The 19,823-nt window shown below is 43.1% G+C and overlaps 1 protein-coding gene across 3 annotated transcripts in view; it reads left to right on the forward strand.

The window, feature by feature from the left end:
* Window positions 1-19,173, forward strand: part of ankrd44 (ankyrin repeat domain 44) — a 34,086-nt gene extending 14,913 nt beyond the window's left edge. Inside the window, exons 6-28 of one of the 3 annotated variants that reach the window (XM_030429216.1) lie at window positions 161-248; window positions 1,291-1,433; window positions 1,695-1,907; window positions 3,243-3,321; window positions 3,413-3,527; window positions 3,639-3,721; window positions 7,647-7,755; window positions 8,367-8,435; window positions 9,314-9,454; window positions 9,926-9,991; window positions 10,609-10,720; window positions 11,064-11,135; window positions 11,761-11,962; window positions 13,944-14,031; window positions 14,128-14,245; window positions 15,480-15,702; window positions 15,965-16,052; window positions 16,431-16,514; window positions 16,617-16,762; window positions 16,959-17,041; window positions 17,270-17,352; window positions 17,642-17,733; window positions 18,842-19,173. In XM_030429216.1, the coding sequence (XP_030285076.1) occupies window positions 161-248; window positions 1,291-1,433; window positions 1,695-1,907; window positions 3,243-3,321; window positions 3,413-3,527; window positions 3,639-3,721; window positions 7,647-7,755; window positions 8,367-8,435; window positions 9,314-9,454; window positions 9,926-9,991; window positions 10,609-10,720; window positions 11,064-11,135; window positions 11,761-11,962; window positions 13,944-14,031; window positions 14,128-14,245; window positions 15,480-15,702; window positions 15,965-16,052; window positions 16,431-16,514; window positions 16,617-16,762; window positions 16,959-17,041; window positions 17,270-17,352; window positions 17,642-17,733; window positions 18,842-19,101 (2,757 nt within the window). In that variant the 3' untranslated portion in view covers window positions 19,102-19,173. The remainder of the gene's footprint in view (window positions 1-160; window positions 249-1,290; window positions 1,434-1,694; window positions 1,908-3,242; window positions 3,322-3,412; window positions 3,528-3,638; window positions 3,722-7,646; window positions 7,756-8,366; window positions 8,436-9,313; window positions 9,455-9,925; window positions 9,992-10,608; window positions 10,721-11,063; window positions 11,136-11,760; window positions 11,963-13,943; window positions 14,032-14,127; window positions 14,246-15,479; window positions 15,703-15,964; window positions 16,053-16,430; window positions 16,515-16,616; window positions 16,763-16,958; window positions 17,042-17,269; window positions 17,353-17,641; window positions 17,734-18,841) is intronic. The other 2 variants (XM_030429217.1, XM_030429218.1) reach the window with 2 other exon arrangements.
* The last annotated feature ends 650 nt before the right edge of the window (window positions 19,174-19,823 follow it).

Here is a 19,823-nt window from a genome sequence, read left to right on the forward strand (position 1 = left end):
ACACACACACACACACACACACACACACACACACACACACCCTCACACTGACACAAACATTCATGCTCACACATAATGCGCCTCCTGCACACACATATAAACATATAAACACAGATATAAAGCTCTTATTCTTTCCCCTCCCTGTGTTTTCCTCTGTCAGATGGTAAACCTCCTCCTCACTAAAGGAGCCAACATCAACGCCTTCGATAAGAAGGATGGCCGAGCGCTGCACTGGGCAGCTTTCATGGGTAAGAGACAAATAAAAGATGGAGCTTGTGGGAATAGACAGATATAAAGTGATGTGTACTGAGATAGAAGGCTCAAACTCAAAGTTGCTGTCCTCACTGATGATATTACTCTTACTAAAGATATTTTATGGCAACAGGGTAAAACTGGTTTCTGTAGGTGTTTGTCTCTGCACAGGAGACTCAGTACCTTTGCCCTGAGGGCAGCAGTGGAAAGTGCTGACTCAAAGGACGGTTGCCAAAGTTAACATGGCGGAATGAAAAAAATGCATGCATACAACCAGCAAACATAGACGTGGTAAAACTTGTGTGATAAAGTGTTTGGTTGTATTAACACAAGCTCTTCACAATGTCCTGATGCAGAATATTTTATTGTTAAACAATAAGCTTTACTGGCAAAGATTACAGGAAAGTCTCACCTGATAACCTTACTTCATTTAAATTACGTGTAATATTAACTTGCACAGATCACTGTTCAAAATGTCTAAATTGAAGTTTTGTTTTGCACAAGCCAATTAATGGATTGAAAATATAATTGTTTAGGTCATTTATCGAACATAATGTCAGTCATCTGCTGGTTCCGCCTTGTCAGATGTGAGGATTTGCTGCTTCTCTCTGTTTTATGTCATTGTAAATAAAACTATTTTGGATTTTGGGCTTTTGGTGGGACAAAACAACCGAACCTAGAGGCGTCATCATGGACTCTGTAAGACTGTAATGACATGATGGAAATCTTACCTGTTCTTTTAAGAAATATAAAATTATAAATAAATAAAGTATTATATATACATATAAATGTATATAGAAAACTGGTAAAAGATGAACAATCGAAATGGTATCAGATTTGCTATATGACAAAGAGCAATTTCCAAATCGCAGGATATGCAATTCTTTATTAAAGGTGAAATGTGTCACCTGCATACCATTACAAAGCATTGTGGTTCAGACATAAGGGAACATGATTATTTGGTCCATAATCAACTTCTTAAACAGCTGACTCCTCCTTTTTGATCATGATTTGTGTCCTCTGGTGCGCCCCCTGCAGGTCATCTAGATGTGGTGTGTCTGCTGGTGAGTCAGGGGGCGGAGATCAGCTGCAAGGACAAACGGGGATACACTCCCCTCCACACGGCGGCCTCCAGTGGACAGATCGCTGTGGTCAAACACCTCCTGAACCTGGCTGTCGAGGTCAGGACACACACACACACACACACACACACACACACACACACACACAGACTGATTCACTGTCTCACTTGGCTTCACATTTTAGGAAAATACCACAAACTCCCACTCAAGCACATGCTCCTAACACTTTCATTCATTGTCTTGCCCCTGTCTCATAACACTGACAAACACACACACACACACACACACACACACACAGACACACACACACACACCTTTCCTTGGCCCTAAAGACAAGTCTTGTTTTTACTTTGACAACAGATAGATGAGTCCAATGGGTTTGGGAACACGGCGCTCCACTTGGCCTGTTTTAACGGTCAGGACGCGGTCGTCAGCGAGCTCATTGATTACGGCGCCAACGTGAGCCAGCCCAACAACAAGGGCTTCACCCCACTGCACTTTGCTGCCGCCTCCACACATGGAGCGCTCTGTCTGGAGTTCCTGGTCAACAATGGGGCGGATGTCAACGTACAGGTATGGCAGTGGCACGTCTGCCTTGCATAAGCCAACACAGCTCCTCCATCTGTGTACAGAGGATAGTTTCTACAGTTTCAGCTCTGCTGCTAGCAGCATGACATTCAGCTGGTCTTGAAGTCCAACTCATTGGTCCAGAGTGAGATATATGTATTGATTAATGCTGATCCTGTTGCAGGCACTAACAGGTCAATGTGTCAGTTGTAACAAGAAGCCTTGAAATCTATAAGCACGCCATTTCTCTTATCTTCAGTTTCAACTTTGAACTTCAGCCTGCGTGCCCAACACATCTGTGAGTTCCGGGCAACGTTGGCGGTCATTTAGAGTCATGCTTGGCCACCTTGAGATTGTTGGTCAAATGTTCACTCCCTTGTGGCTCTATTTTTGGTCTCGACCAACTTGTGGGGGAAACATCTGGTCACTTTGTAGCTAAATACTGCTCTGCTAGTCTCTAACTGAATCTGTCTGCTGTTTCATGCTGAGCAGGTAGTTTTTTATTTAGAGGTTTAACACTGAATACATGTGCCTGCTGCAGCAGGAAACAGTGTTATGTGAGCACTGGGAGTGAACCAAGATGGGTCCTCTAGTTGTAATGAACCTATTAACAGACTCTGCAGCTTGTCTGAGCCTTGAGCTCATAGTTCTGGTTGTCTGGTCCTCCGCTTTACTGTTTCAGTCTCACTGCCTTTGTGTGTATATTGGACTTGCATTTGCCAGAGACAGGACCTGTAAGTTAGGAGCTGTTTGTAAGGTGATATGTCATTGTGTGTTTGGATCCTGTTGCGTAACCCATGGTAGCCCAAAAATCAATAACTACAGGTTTAGAGATAACATGATAAAGTCAGCATACTAGCTTGCTACAACGCTCGAAAGAAGTACGTCAACATGACAATGTTAGCTTAAATTGCTAAACATTAGCGTGCTTCCATGCTAAGGCAGAGCATGTTGTCATCATGTTAACAGTGGTTTGATTTGGTGACTAGTCTGTCTTTACTCTGGGGACACCTTTAGGTCAAACTTTATCATAATATTGATCCTTCATCCGTCCAACAGATTTGTTTTCTGGTTTGAACTTAGCATTACAGCATCAGGGGCTGACTAGCATAGCTAAAGAAGAAAGGTCTGTATGTAACAATGTAGGCCTTGTCCAGTTAATTGTGTAACTAAATAATACATAAAGAATTAAGATAAAATGTTTTATTCATAAGCAACTTCTGTCTTCTGTCTCACAGGGGTATGGTAATTGTAATATATTTATTACATATATATATATTGGTAATATATTTGGTATTTAATCTGAATTCTGGTACATTATTTCTCCTCCACCTTCTTCAGAGTCGGGATGGGAAGAGTCCTCTGCACATGACAGCCGTTCATGGGCGGTTCACTCGCTCCCAGACGCTCATTCAGAACGGTGAGTCGAGTTTATGTTTGCTTTTGTCTCAGGATATCTTAAAGTTACATTTGTTGCATGTTCTGCATATGAACTTACTGTTTTGTATCAGGCGGTGAGATCGACAGTGTGGACAAGGATGGCAACACCCCTCTCCACATTGCTGCCCGTTACGGACATGAACTCCTCATCAACACGCTCATCACCAGTGGAGCAGACTGCACAAGGTTTGTTTGTTCACCTGTTGAGAAATATATGTTTAATCATCACAATTACACTTTACAGTATCACAATATCACCTTGAAGAGACTGTTTTCTTTCTGTATCTGTCTCTAAAGGCGAGGAGTCCATGGCATGTTCCCTCTCCACCTGGCTGCCTTGAATGCCCACTCTGACTGCTGCAGGAAGCTGCTGTCCTCAGGTAGCACACCAAGTTAACACTGAACTTGCAGAAATTAGGTTTTGCCTTCTAATCAGGTTTGCTGTGAAAATGAGGCACAACTTCTTCTTTTGCAATTGCATCGTTACTTATGGGCACTGAATTCTACCTCTTAGCTTTTGTTAATCTTCAATTCTTGTGTGATTTTTAGCAGAATATGATCAACTAACAGTAAACAGATGCACCTTGCTAGAACTTAAGCAGTCTAAAACATGGTTCTGATGTAATTCCTCCCTTCATGTTTTTGATGAAACTGCCTTAGAAAGATGTTGATTCAACTGTAGAGTCGTTTTGGAGACTGCAGCTTGTTTGCTAATGAACTGTACGATGTTATACTGACCGGTGTCTCAGATATTCTGGCTGCACAATTGATATCAATGAGGGTAGGCTAAATAACATAAACACCTCTCCACCTCAGTCTTTTTTTTTTTAAGATTTTTTCTGGCATAGACACCTTTATTAAGCAGTAGACAGAGAGAGAGAGGGGGAATGACATGCAGCAAAGGACCTCTGGCCGGAATCGAACCGGGGTCGGCTGCATTTATGGCATGCGCTCTAACCACTCGACCACCTGCACGCCCTCCACCTCAGTCTTTAAGCACAATATATGGAATAAAGTCCAGCTCATTTTAAAAGCCTAAAAAGTCAGCAGGAGACAATGTTCCGTTCCGCTGCAACCGATAAAATCTGCCAGTGACAATTGTCATTTTCTTAAGCAAAGTTTTAGTGAATAAGTCCTAATCCAACAGATGTCTTTTCTCAAATAACATGAACTTATTAAACAGTGAGCTGCAACCAGCAACACACCATGTCACGCTCACAGTCAGTAGACAAACATTTCTCGACCTTCCTTTGGCCGCCGCTTTTGCCCTAGGAGGAGGAAATTTGGCGAGGAGGTCAAGCATGTGTGTGTGTGTGTGTGTGTGTGTGTGTGTCAAGGTGTGTGTTCATGCCACTTGGCTGAGGGGGGTGTGACAATGGGAGGGGCCCATCACAAAAAGGTGCATAACGTCCAACTCTATCCACACACTTGTACAAGATTTTGTGGAAAGGTTGGTGATGAGCCAGAGGAGACAACTGGCAATCTGAGCCTTCAGTCATGGTGACAGACGTAGGATTTTGGAATGACTGGAAAGATGTGGGCTCCCCTCGGGGCAATTCGGGATAATTCTGGAAATCAGTGTAATCTAATATAATACATTTATTGAGCTAGACACCTTTTTCAACTACCTTATGAGGATATTCACAAGTATCCCGATACAGGAAATTCCCCACAGTGTGAGTGTTTTTATCGCTCACGCAATGATATGTTATATCCTCCCATCATTACCTGGCTGACATTTCACACAGCACTTGAATCGCCATGTGCACTAAGTGAGTACTGCCCTGTGAAGGCTTCCGAGTCAGAGACCGCTTTACTTTAACATCATCTCCAAATTTCGTTTTCAGGAGGTTTGAGCCTGGTTGTTTTTCTTGCTGCTAGTGTTGAATTCCTCCACAGGCACACATATTCAGCACTGGCCAAATTCAAGTCACAATGTTCCAGAAACAGACAAGGCCTCACTGAGTCTAATTACTCACTGATGGGACCATTCTCCCCCTGGACAAGACTGTATTCTGTTCAATTCTCCTCTTAGAGCATCAACATTGGTAGTTAATATCTCGTTTACATCTGAAAAGCTTCCTTGTTGCTTTTGGCAGTCAAATAATTTGTCTTTCCACTCATCCCATACATTGTGTTGGTTTCTGAGAGGGTTTTCCAATACAGAGGAGACTGGTATAGTCAACAAATGTGAAGTAGAAGTAGGGAAAAGACAACAATCCTTTTTAATCCCAGATCCCTTTTGACAGTTTCTGGCGCTTGTGTCTGGAGGCATGGTGCAGGATGAAACTGGGCTCCTCATGTGGCTCTGCTGTGCTGCTGTTGTGAACAACAATGGAGTCATTTACATGTGCTTGAGTCCTGTGCAGCTGCAGCGTTGTGTCTACTCAGGACTGTTGTGAGCAGTTGTGGCCTTAGCTTTTCTATTTGTCGGACTCTGAACTAAATCGGCTCCTTTTTATGCCACTGCGAAGACGAATTGCAATGATAAAGGATTAAAAAGCAACGCCACAAGACGACCACACAGACGTCACGTTGTGTTGTCATTTACTCTTGTGCGACTGTAATGAAACAATATGTGCATTTTAAAGACTTAGAAACACTGAACTCAGTGTCTGCGGGAACAAAAGATTTGTCTAATTTCCAAGTGCATTCATCCCCAACGGACAGCTAGTTAAAAAAGACACCATACATCAGCGTAGCATGAGCTGTTTATGTTTAGTCTGAAAAGTATGAAGGATCTGCTCACTGTTTTCTGGCTATATTCCTGAGTCGGCACGTAACCAGACTGAAACACACACCAAATACAGAAGGTGCATTCTCTGTCTACCTTATTAGCCGACAGCTTTCCATCTCCAGTCCAACCTCTGGTGACCTGAAGTGCTTATTTGCCACGTGAATAAATGTTACACACCAGGAGTTTTACAGAATAATTAACGTATCCTGTCTTAACTGAGAGTTTATCCTTTATCAAAAAAAATAACCTGGGATTAATTGACTATTAAATCACTTTACTTCACTTGTGTTCAGGGCAGCAGACTCCACGTCAAACTGTAGTTCCCCCAAAGTCCTAGATCAGTGAGTTTTTGTTGAGGCAGGAACCTTGGCCCTGGAACAGAACTGAAACCAATAACACTTTTATGCTGAAATTAGCATGTTAACGCAGGATTTAAAAACACGGCTAAACCTGCTTTTAATCGATGATTAACTATGTTCACATTGCCAGTGGACGAGTTCGCCTTTCTGTTTTTTTTTTCTCCTTGTGTGTCCCTCATCGTCATCACAGACCTGCCGGAAAAACAAGGAACAGTAGAAAGCATCATATACCACATCAAACTTCATCCAGAAGACGTTAAACTTGTTTTAAAAAGTCTCAGTTCATACCATATCGACATGATAAGTGAAGTTACTGAGGAGCAACATCTGGCTTCTCTCTGATCACTGATGAGTTGCACATGCTCAGTACTGATCAGGCAGTTGACGAGGTCACAGCATCCTTGCTCAGACCACACGGAAGCCAACAGCGAAGGTTACTTTGGAAAATGTCTTTAACCTTAGTCTCTCTCTCTGACTGACAGAGACGGATGGAAAGATATTAACGAGCCGACAGCCTCAACTTCAACACCTGTTATTGGCACAAGATTTTGCATATGAAAGGTTGTTGCAGGTATCATACGACATCACATCGAAATAATGTAAAGGTGATGCAGGATATCTTTGCAATAAAAATATTTATGACTGAATTATGAAATACTGAAGGCACGAGAGCTGCTCCTAACTGCAGCCGTAGAGAAACTCCATTAATGGTTTATCTAAAAAAAAAATAGACAGTGTTTTGATCCCAGAGTGATCTTTGTTTTGAGCTGACGAAGAGCAGGGATGGAATCAGAATAAATAGAATCGATATATTTGGTGCGGAGGAAGAGACTAACAAAGGGTTGGATTAGTCTAACTCAGAACAGCGTCCTAATCTGTGAACTGGCCGCAGCCACATCGACGCCACAGAAATTCAAACTGTCCTGCTTGCTGCACCTTCTCCCTCAGTTCCCTTCTCTGTTTGTCTTGTATATCTTACACAATACACATCTCTGTCTCTCTCTGTGTAACCTGTAGATTACAGATGTTTCTGTGTGTTCCTGTGTGAGCATGGCGGGCATCATGCGCTCTCACCTAATCTCCTCTGTTCCCCCGTGCTTGGTTGCACTCACACCTGTCTTTCTCTCCACCTCTTCCTCCTCTCTCTGTGGTCGCTGCTGCTGTGTCTTGTCTGGCCTCCGTCCGTCTCCCCGCGCTACCCCTCGTCAGGTCGGAGGTTTAGCATAATGTGTAACGACTCGGTCCTGTCCGCAGGCTTCCAGATAGACACTCCTGACACGCTGGGGAGGACCTGCCTGCACGCTGCTGCTGCCGGAGGGTGAGCTGCACTGTTCATTATAGGACATATATGACTTTAAAACAGAGGAATGTAAATGTAAATGTAAATGTACTTCATTTATACAGCCCTTTACAACAATCATTTCGGTGTACCAAAGTGCTTTACAGCAGGTGATAAGTAAAAAGAATAAATAAAAACGATTAAAACAATAAAAACAGTGAAAGCAATAAAATACAGCAAAATCAAATAAGATAAAATAAGATAAAATAAGATAAAAAATGTCATCATGCTACTGGGTATAAAAAGCCATCCTAAATAAATAGGTTTTTAGTCTAGATTTGAAGAGGCCCAGGTCAGAAATAAGGTTAAAGGATGATTCTCTCACTCTACACCACCACAGCAAAGCCTGGTGGGACAACAAATAGTCAGTTATACAGTAACTAATAGAAACGATGGCTAAACCTCTGAAAGTGAGATTGTAGTTGTTAAAAAGATATTTCAAGAGTAAATCCTGGTTTACTACAAGAGTAAAAGCAACATTTAGTAAATTACTTGAATAAGGGTCAAATTAAGTTGTTTTAACTCATAAATAAACATGTGTTTAATCTCAGTGGTCTTCCTGCAGTAATTGTTCCCCTCTCCCTGTGCAGTAATGTGGAGTGTGTCAAGTTGCTCCTGAGCAGTGGCGGAGAACACAACCGGAGGGATAAGTGCGGCAGGTAAGACAATGCATTCATTAATAATATGGTCAGTAGTGCTGAATTACACAATTCACAGATGAGTAGCTCGACCAAACAGTAAAGTTGTCATTTTGGTAACTGGAGAGTTGCTGAAGGCCTTTTCAAGTCAAAAAGCATTTCAAGCATTCTTCAGGCTCCAGCAGATCAGAACTGAGGATTTGCTGATTTTCTCGATTGTTTGTATTCAGTATTGTTTGAACAAAACAAGTCATTTGAAGTCATCTGGAAATTTTGATAATTATTTTTTTCTGACAATGTTTATATTTATAAGCAGAATTTAGCATTTACAAGGAGTATCAAACATGTAACCAGCTGTTTATAACAGACTACATTGAATGTATAGCAGATATAAGTGTTTATTTATGTTTTTCATAAAGATCCTCCAGACACATTTTAAGATGTAAATTAAACGTTGAACATAATGAGTTTCAGACTCTGTGTAGGATGATGTGCATGCAAACATTGGACTGGAGGATCAAGGTTTTGAGTTGGGTGCAGTTAACCTCCCCATTGTAGTGCGTGAATGTGTAAGTGTAGGTAAGTGTAGGTGGGGGTCTGTGTATCCATGAGATATTCCAAATAGTTTGAATCACCTATTCAGTGCTTCATTATTCATTATTAAAATCGGCCTGACTCGGCACACTGGTGACATGACATGTTCAACCATCACAGAGGGGTGTTAAGCTCAGGTGTCCCTAGACTTTTGGCCATGTAGTTTGTCCTGAGTTTTAATAGAATTGGAGAGAAAAATGGGATCGGTACATTCTGGAATTGGTACACCTGAATATCTTTATATGTTTTGTGCCGCTGATCTGTGATCTGTTTTGTTAACTTCCCTCTTTCTTGATGTTTCCCAGGACCCCCCTCCACTACGCGGCCGCCAGCCGCCACTATCAGTGTCTGGAAACTCTGGTTGCTTGTGGAACTGCCATCAATGCCACTGACCAGTGGGGGCGCTCTGCCCTGCACTATGCCGCCGCCTCGGACTTGGACAGGAGGTGAGGGGCAGCAAAACATATTTGACAACCATGTCTAGAACTCATCTTATCATCTGTTGTTTCCAAGTTAAAAGAAGAATTCCTTTTAGTCGCCTTTTGACTGTGTTGAGGAGAGGAGGTAGCACTCCGATGAAGCTGCTCCTCTTCACACCACTCCTCTGGTGCTGCGCTGAAAATCTGGGTAGCTGTCTACTGTTGCTACATATAGAAACCTGATGGTCCACACCTCTGTGTTTCCATGGTAACCGGAGGTGATACCAAGGTGATAATAATGCGTGGCCTCCTGGATTGGCAGCCCCACAGTTTACGACGCAGATGATGCACAGCCAGGCATCTAGTAGTTACCAGCTAACTTCTTAGCATCAGTAGGAACCAGCACATAAAAGAGGCTGATGATTGAGTGTGTAAATGCTTCATCATCTTTTACCTCACCTGTCCCTCCTCCCTCCCTCCTGTTTTCTCCCTCTACAGGCGTCGTGTTGCTCTGGAGCCAGAGAGTGAAGGAGTTCAGGCGGAGCGAGAGAAAGAGGCAGCCTTGTAAGTCTACCCGAGAGCAACACAAAGATATCAAGAAATACACTACTTAGTTTGATCAATGGATCAAGAATGATTGTGATTGGTGGTTCGCTGTGTACACAGAGCGACCTCCCGTGTATCCAAGCACCCTTAAATCAGAGTAAATGATGTAATATTAGACAGACTTCCTTGTAGATTAAAAATAGACAATGCGAACTGTGCATGTTTTGTTTTTGTAAGATGGGAAAAGTTGCAACATGACCCGTTTAAATTAATTTGCCTTACTTGACATTGCGATGTCGAGACAATATATTGTGCCGCCCCAGCTTGAGCTCACTCCATTTGTGAGTGGCTATTGTCTGACAGTGCAGTGCGCAAATGGAATGTTGGCGCACACACTCATTCTAATGTTTAAATAAGCTTTGCATACATCTGCAGGAATCACTCAGCCCATTACCAGCTCCACAGTCTGATATCCTACACTCCTTTCAGTAAAACCTACAGGATGATATTTAAGCATTATCATTTTCACAGTGACACATTGAAGTCATATTGTTGACTCTGCCCATCCTTGTAGGGTAGTGATGTGTGACTCTCTATCTTAAATGACAGCTGAAATGTTGTGTTTTCTGTTCCAGGTGTTTAGAGTTCCTCCTCCAGAGTGGAGCGACGGCTTCTCTCAAAGACAAACAGGGCTACAGTCCCGTGCACTACGCTGCAGCCTACGGACACAGGCACTGTCTGGAACTGGTCAGTAACACACACATGCACACACGCACACGCACGAACACACACACACACACACACACTTGCACACACTTGCACACACACACACAACACATGGAGGAGCTGTATTGTTGGCGAGTGACTCCAGGCGTTTTCTCCATCTGTTAGCTGATCAGATCTTCACATGACACTCCAGGTCCTCTGCTGTGTGTTGTTACAGTGTCGACCCTGATCTGTGTTAAAAATGTATAAAATGCTTCAAGGAAATCCATGAAAACCTTTTCCATTTGAGTTTGATACAGTATATGGTTAGACTCATCTTCAGCGCAGGGGAAAATATGTTGATGTGTGTGGTTCTGATTTGCAGCTGCTGGACAGAGACGACAGTCACCAAGAAGACCCTGAATCTCCAAACGCCAGGAGCCCGCTGCACCTTGCTGTGAGTCTCTCTCTCTCTCTCTCTCTCCTTCTCTCTTTCTCTTCACCTCATGTACAAAGGTAGTGGCCCAAGCTTCAAATCTGATCTGTGGCCCTTTGCTGCGTGTCATACCCTCTCTCTCTTTCACCCCGGTTCCTGTATGCTACTTTGGCTCTGACGCGGCATCCTCTCACCCAGTGGCCTACCCGCAACAAAATCTGATTGGCAACATGTCACAACTACCGTAATAGCCTAGAAATAATGAATAATCTGAATCTGCAAAGTATCTACTAATTAAATGTCTTGGATAGGACGTAAAAAAGTAGCAGAAAGAGGAAATACTCAAGTACTTGGAAATTGTACTAAGGAACAGTAGTATAGTCAATTGTACTTTATTCATTCCATCACCCGCTATTAATCTTTTTTTTTTTTTTTATTACAAATGAGTATTAGTCCCGAATGTAGTTTTTCAGTCTCCTTGATTTCTAATAATCATTATCAGCCCCGAAAGAGTCAAATCAGTCACTCCCTAATATGTCGGTATGTGTGTGTTTTTCGATAGTAGTACTGATATGGTACCTACCAATGTGACTCAATGTAGTAAATATTTAGTTTAGTGTTTTTAAAAGAGGCTGTGTCTGTGCAGGCGTACCACGGCCACGCTCAGGCCCTGGAGGTGCTGCTGCAGGGGGAGACTGAGGTGGACCAGCGGGACGAGGCGGGGAGGACACCCTTGGCCCTGGCCGCGCTGCGGGGACACACTGAATGTGTTCACACCCTCCTCAGCCAGGGGGCGTCGCCGCGCACCACTGACACCCAGCACGGGCGTACTCCTGTCCACCTGGCAGGTGGGTTCATTTTCAGTCTCACATTGTTCAAATGACTTTGATCATGTTTACTGTGTCGTTACTTACTCGCCCTAAAGTTATATGGCAGTATTTCCCAGTCTGGTGGAGAGAAACTTGACTGACCTGCACAGAGCCCTCACCTGTTGACCTCATCCATGTCACCCAACATCAGTGTTGAATTGGAGCAAATCTCTACAGTCTGGTTCAACATTTGAAACCAGAACGGTGGAGCCTGTTTGGGCAGTTTAACAATCATATCTGGATGTTACGTTCAGGTGCCCACATACTTTTAGCCAACCGCCTCCAAGTATATTTACACTGTTTAAAACTGAGAGTAAACACCTGAGATGTGCTTACTTTCCAGCGTAGCCCTGGACAAGATCCAATTATACACAATTTGGGCCGGGCGATGAGCGGAGGAACAAACAGGACTCGTTCTGTTTGTGCCAAAAAAAGATTTTAAGTTTTAAGTCAGCAAGCACAGCGACATCTGGCAGGTTCAAAACTGACAGCCGTTCTTCAGGACTTGAGCCAAAGCACAACAGTACCTCTCAATTTACGTGTTATTGTCCATTACTAAAGTAAAATTAAAAGAAATGTTATGGAGTATTACAGTTTTTCTTCTTTCAGAGCACACTAAAACTGTGCACACAAGTATGAAACTGACTTTTACACTAAAAACATACATTCAGACATTTGAAATCGCATTTTTGTAAAACAAAAGCAGATCACATCATTAACAACATGCTGTTCATCTGGAAATAAAACTGGCTTACAAAGTACCACACCCTAATGACCAAGTGTTCAGCCTCACTTCTCACCGGTTTAAAGTCAATTGGCAAACCACTTCAGTCACCTGTCAGAGTCTAAAAGAGGCTTACTGCGTCTGGAAAGAAAAAATGCAGCAGTATGGAGGACACAGAGGAAGAAGAGGAGGAGGAGGAGGAGGAGGAGGGCAATCCAGTGCTTCTGATGAAATCTCCTGTGGTTTGAACTGCTGCAGTATCAACATTAAGTTTACAGGGGGGGGTGGGGGTTGTGAGTTTTACCCAATTTGAGCTTATTGAAAAGACAAATGTGTATTGTATCCTATTCTGATGCAAGGATTGTGTCAGTGTAGCATTTATATGATATGTTCACAGTTTTGTATTACTTTATAATATGACAGCAGTCTCTTTACCACATGTAGCACAACATCGAAACACAAGTATTACATTAAAAACATTTTCTTCTCAGTTTTATACACTTGAATATGTGTCATGGCCTCATGAAGACAAAAGTATTTTGACAGTAGTGTTTTAAATGTATCACACCAGCGTTTAAATGATGCGCTGTGAAAGATATCCATATGATAGGATCAGAGACCAGAAATGACATGGTTTTGAGTGCAGTTTTAGGAAATGTGTTTAACAATTGGGAAAACTTTAGTGTGGCTTACCTCCACTGAGACGATGTTTATGGGACACTTCATAAGAGTCGCAGTATAGCGATTTGAGATTGATAATTATTAAAGTATCGCTTTTATTAGCTCATTATTTAGTATCAGGTGAAAATGATCCCATGCCCATGTCTCTCAAGTGTACATTGAAAGTAAAACAGTGTCATATTTCTTATTTGGCACAAGCTTTTGCACATTTTAGACAAACTAAATGTAGTGTTTGTTGCTCATGTGGCCAGAAACATTTCTGAGTTTGTTCAGATGATTACAATCATAATTTGAGTTTCCATTTGTGAACACACCCTGCTTTTATTTTCACTCATTTCACATCTTCTCTGTTTACATGATGGATTTCTGCATTCATCAGTCTGAAAGTTTGGAGAATTCGTTATGCTTTCTGTTATTTTTGGGATTTTGGTTCTTATTTCCTGCTGTGGTGACACCACAATCATCACAAACTCTCCACTCTCAATGAATGGATTTGTCTTCTGACTGACTATAAATAAACATTTCTGTTGCTCTCTGCTTCTTGCTCTCTTCCAGTGATGAACGGTCACACGACGTGTGTGCGCCTCCTGCTGGATGAATCGGACAGTGCCGACCTCACAGACGCTGCTGACTCTCAGGGACAGTGAGTGATCTGCCTTTCCTCTGTTAGCTTTCTTTTTTAGTTGTCCTCGTCTGTTCCAGTTTGTTCAGTCTGTCTGCCACACTTCTTCGTCTGCAGGACTCCTCTGATGCTGGCGGTGGCGGGGGGTCATGTTGATGCTGTGTCGCTGCTGCTGGAGAGAGAAGCCAATGTCAATGTGGCCAATAAGCACGGCCTCACTGCGCTGCACCTCGGGGTGAGCATCACGCTGTCTGTCAACATTTTCTGCCTTTATGGAGACTGAAGTGTGCCACCAGAACAGTTATAGACTTTATCAGTGATTGATTATAACAACTGATAAAAGCATTAAATAAACTCAAGAACTATATCCTTATTAGGTCTTTAAATGATGAATCAATGTAAGTATACAAAAGTCTGAAGTGAAGCAAATGTATTTATTATTTTTTTTTTTTTTGGAAAATGTCACAAAAAGAAATTAAGAAGAAATTGAAAAATGCTCATCACAATGTCCTGGAGCAAAAAGTAATGTCTTCAAACTGGAACTATTGGTTGGACAAAAGAAGTAAATGTTTGGCTGAAGAATGATTTAAATGATTCACAGATATAGAACATTTTGATTAACTGATTGATTAATGGTTGCATCTGTTACTGGCAGAGTTGACGCCGCTGCTCTGCCCCGTTTGTGGACAAACTTAATTTACAATGCCACCAGAGAGTAAAACGGAGACTCTCCCACCACTGAGCTGTGGTCACATCTGTTATTTTAGATACTGTGATATAATTTGACTTGACATTTGTTGTCAAAAACAATTTCTTAGATCTGGAGAATTTGTAGAGAGATTTGTAGGCCTGTACTTCATTACAGTGTTGTTTTGTCACATGTTTAACCTCATCAAAAGAAATGCTGCTTTTGCTACTTGAATAGCACTTTAAATTACACTGTCACATTTGGATGAATTGTGCAGACCTATATTTCTGGTGAGGTTGACTCCAGGTCAGTATTACCTTTACAGAGTTCATCTAATTTGGTTTGTTACATGTGGATATCTGCTTACATTTAAATCAGGTCAGCAGGAGCTTTGTTTTTGGTACTGCAGTTGTTTGTGGATCTTAAATGCTACCTGCCCTTTTCTGTTATCTGCTTCCCATGGCAGCGATTAAAAGAAGCGTTCTTGATTGTTTAGCCCGTGGGCTGCTTTCAGTTCACATTGGACCTGACTGCAGATTGTGTTTCAGAGCATTTCTTAAGTCTTTCTAACGGATTTCTTGCTGTTTCAGCGAGTCATTATTAGTTTCTTACTTTGGAAAACCGATTCCCAAATCTGAGGTGTTCTTTAACCTTAATGTTTATTTAGAGTAGATACATGTTCACTGTGATGGAATACTCTTTTATATCACACAGACAAGAATATGAACCATAAGACCTTTAGCTCGATTCTGACCTAGAGGCCTAAATCTCCTCCCCCCAGCTGCTGTGTGGTCAGGAGGAGTGTATCCAGTGTCTCCTGGAGCAGGAAGCCTCGGTTCTTCTCGGCGACTCGCGAGGTCGTACCTCCATCCACCTTGCCGCCGCCAGAGGCCACGCCTCCTGGCTGAGCGAGCTGCTGAGCATCGCCTGTTCTGAGCCGCCATCCCTGCCCCCGCTGAGAGACCACAGTGGATACACACCGCTGCACTGGGCCTGCTACTACGGTCAGCATCAGACTCTTCATGCTGTGACACACTCATTGATGTCCTCAGTCTGCACTGGATTATCTTTTATCATTCTTTATATCGACTCATCATTTTGGTTGATTATTTGGAAGGATTTGGATGAGTTTGTTCTAATTTCTGCTAATATAGTAGTAAAATTATAGTGTTTATTATAAAGTTATAGTATTGTACGATAAATCAAACTAGACTTGACTCCAGTGGAAAACTGTTTGAGGTTTTTTTTTTTTGTTTGTGTTTGTAGGTCATGAGGGCTGTGTGGAGGTCTTGCTGGAGCAGAAGGGCTGTCGCTGTATTGATGGGAACCCCTTCACCCCTCTGCACTGTGCTGTGTAAGTCACACACACACACACACACACACACACGATTAATGAGCATGATTAATGATGATTGTTTTCAGTTTTTTAATGATTTATTCTGAAAACACGTCCACCTGTTTGAAAAGATTACTATGTTCATACTAAGACTTGAAATATGGCTAATTTTTTCCATCAGTTGATCTATTGTTTCTTTTTTTACTAAATCGTTTCATCATTTCATTAAATGGTGAACAATACTTGTTTTGTGGGACCAAAAATCCAGAGATGTTCCCTTTATATCAGTGCTGATTTAATCTTAATGGTAATTTAGTGAAGTGAAACAGAGAAGATCTTAGAGAAGCTTGTCCATCATCTCCAACATCTGATGTCTGATTGTGTTTCACCTAACAGGGTGAACGATCACGAGCCCTGTGCATCTCTGCTGCTGGAGGCCATGGGATCAGACATCGCTGGCTGCAAGGACGCTAAGGGCAGGTAAAAATGTGTGAGTGTGTGTGTGTGTGTGTGTGTGTGTCTGTGTGTGCGCACAGGCTGTACCCTCTGTTTTTTCACTCCTTCCACGTCCTTCTCCTGCAGGACTCCTCTTCATGCTGCAGCGTTCTCGGGTCACGTCGACTGTGTCCAGCTGCTCCTGTCCCATGATGCACCCGTCGATGCTGCAGACCAATCAGGTCGCACCTCATTGATGATGGCGGCTGAGAAGGGCAGAGTCGGAGCCCTCGGTACTGAGATATTTGATTCGGCTTATGACTTCAATACTGCAGTGTGTTTATGTTGTTTTGTGACATTTGGCAATATATTGATGTTATATTGTTTTGGTGATATAAGACTTAATGATCTCAGGTTTAGGATATTGTTATATGGTGATGTGGCAGAAGTGTTATCTCTTCCTTGCCCTGATTCTGTCTTGTGCTCCAGAGGTGCTGCTGACTAGCGCGAACGCCACCCTCAGTTTGACGGACAGAGACGGCAACACCGCCCTGCACCTAGCTTGCAGTAATGTAAGTGTCCACATGGGGGGTCTGTCCTCTCTCTCACATGTTTGTCTTAATGCTTGTGCCTGCTTGGAGGAACTCAAAGTTTTATGGCATACAGCTGGGGCCCCTTTAACTTTCTGACAGTTGGTTCAACACTATAGGTGACATGGCTATTCTAAAATGTTCTAACCTCTTTAAGTCTTGAATACTTCAGGACTTGGCTTGCCATAACCGAACATGTTCTCCTCACAGGGAAAGGAAGACTGTGTGATGCTGATCCTGGAGAAACTGTCGGACACTGCACTCATAAACGCCACAAATGCAGCGCTGCAAACGTGAGTTACCTCCATAACAAAATGAATTGTGGAGTGTGATGCACTAGAAAAATGTTAAATGTGGAGAATATGATTGTATGTTTCACTCTTCACACAGTTATACAAAACAAAACTAAGATTATATTTTTGCTGGTAACGGGGAGGTGCGTGTGTTGAAGGAAAACCTTTTTAACAAACAGGGAAATGATTTGTAAAAGTCATCAGGAGATGATGGCAATAGCAGGCGAGATATTGTAGAGTGAATCTGCTTTAGTTATAACTTACAAACTGTCTTGTGTGTCTTTGCCAGTCCTCTCCACCTGGCGGCACGAAGTGGTCTGAAGCAGGCGGTCCAGGAGCTGCTGTCCCGAGGAGCCAATGTTCAGAAGGTGGATGAGAACGGTAGGATGAATCTGGTCTGACACCCTGTTGGCCCCGGGCACTCAATAGGCCCCAGCTGCATGCTATTGTCATTGGTCGGCACGAATGTTTTCTTCCGTTCCAGCATGAACTCAACTAATGAACTGTTGGAATTAGATTTTCTATGTGCACTGCAAATGAATCCACCTTTAAAAGGGGTTCCCACTGGTCATGGAGTTTGTGGAATATCATAGAATTTAAAAAGCATATTCCAGGTAGGGATTAATTTGTCTTCATCAGAGAATCTCCCAAATGGGACGCTTACTGCTTCTCTCAGTTGTTATATTAAATGTTAGGTCCGTACCATCGTTTCATCCTTTTTACAAATACTTTTTGCCTTTTATCCGATAGCACCAGTATAGAGGACAGTAAATGATGCATCAACTAAAGCTGAAAGGATATTACACTTCAGGCCAAAAACATTATCAGTCCATGAAAAACGATTTAAAGTCATACTGAAAATAGAAAGCATTTGTTTTTAATATGAAATCAGCATTACACTGATTTGAATTGAATGGGTTAGGGTTAGGGAGATGTTGTCTGATGAGCTCGTCTCTGTCTTAATTCAAACACCTTCAGATTTTTGTCAGTTTCAAACCTCAAACATCTTCAGACCTGACTAACACTAAATAAAACATCCAGGTCATGGATCCACTGTGTAATCTATTTTTAAAATCTGCCTTAATAATGAGAAAGTCATGAAGGTGGGAACCCTGATTTAAACTGTGTCCAGGCTGCTTGTCTGCTTTCCATGTGTCATTATTAGTTGTTATTGAATGGATTTGTTGTGCAGTGACAGTTGCAGCTGTGGTTGTCCCTGTGCTCTGTGCCCCCCCGTGTTTGCATACTGTGTCAGCTGGCTGAACACTAATGGAATGCTGCTCCGTCCCTCCTTTGTCCTCTGCTCCCGTCTCTGCTTCGCCTTCCCCGCTTCCTCCACGTCTACGTCTCGCTCTCTTCCTCCCTTTCTCCCTTCTCCCTTTTGTTTCTGTTCCCTCCTCCCCTCCCCTCCCCTCCCCTCCCCTCCCCTCCCCTCCCCTCTCTCTCTTTTCTCTCTCTTTTTTCCTGTCTCTCTGTCTCTCTACCTCAGGTCTGACCCCTGCTCTGGCTTGTGCTCCGAGCAGAGAGGTGGCTGACTGTCTGGCTCTCATTCTGGCTACCATGATGCCTTTCTGCTCCCCTTGCAGCTCCGGGGCTCCCTCCCCAGGCGCCCTGCTGAGGCAGCTGCCCCACCAGGGGGGTAAAGGCCCAGGCACCGGCCCACGGGGGCCACGCAGCCCCAGGAACCCCTCCGGACCCTCCAGCGAGGGAACCACCGAGAACGACTCGGAAGACTCGGAGACCTTCTGACCCCTCCGGACCGACCCTCTACCCTCCTACCTCCACCTGTGCACCTGAATTTTTAACCCCCCCCCCCCCCCCCCCCCCATGAATGATGCAGTGTTTTAGTCTGTACCGTGCACTCTTGAGGAAGAAGGGTAGATACTTGGTTATGACACAGCTTGGATGTTAGCTGTGTCTGTCTCTTCTGCTCTTCATGTGGGGAGCGTGTACAGAACGAGCCCCTCCATGACACCAGGCTGGAGGCCCTACAGCGTTTTATCTCAGTGCCCTTTTCAGAATCGGCTGCACTGCCCCGGACCGACGGCTGCAGCCAAACAAGTTGCTCCATGAACGTGCGGCTGAAGAAGAAGAATTCTATCTGGATCGGTTAAAGCCCGGTTCTGCATGCTTGTGTTAACTTCCACCACGGTTTGTTATTTCTACTCACGGGTGCTTCAATCCAAACAGACCTCGGTACTTAGTCTCTGCATGGCACAGCAGCTCGCCTCTGAGACTTGTTTTGTCTTAAAAAAAAAAAGCCATTTTTAACTGTTTGTACAAATGAAGTAGATTATTAAGAAAGCTAAGTGTAATTTTAACCTTTTTATGATTTTTGCTTGTTGTTGTACCAAATATTTGACTTCCACACATAAATAATGAACATGTACTGGAGGGGTCACAAGAAGAGGTACATAAAGCGTGTTTTTACCTGTTAACAACTGAAGCACAAACGTTTGCTTTTAGGTTTT

This window comes from Sparus aurata, chromosome 9, assembly GCF_900880675.1.
Source record: "Sparus aurata chromosome 9, fSpaAur1.1, whole genome shotgun sequence".
Taxonomy (NCBI): domain Eukaryota; kingdom Metazoa; phylum Chordata; class Actinopteri; order Spariformes; family Sparidae; genus Sparus; species Sparus aurata.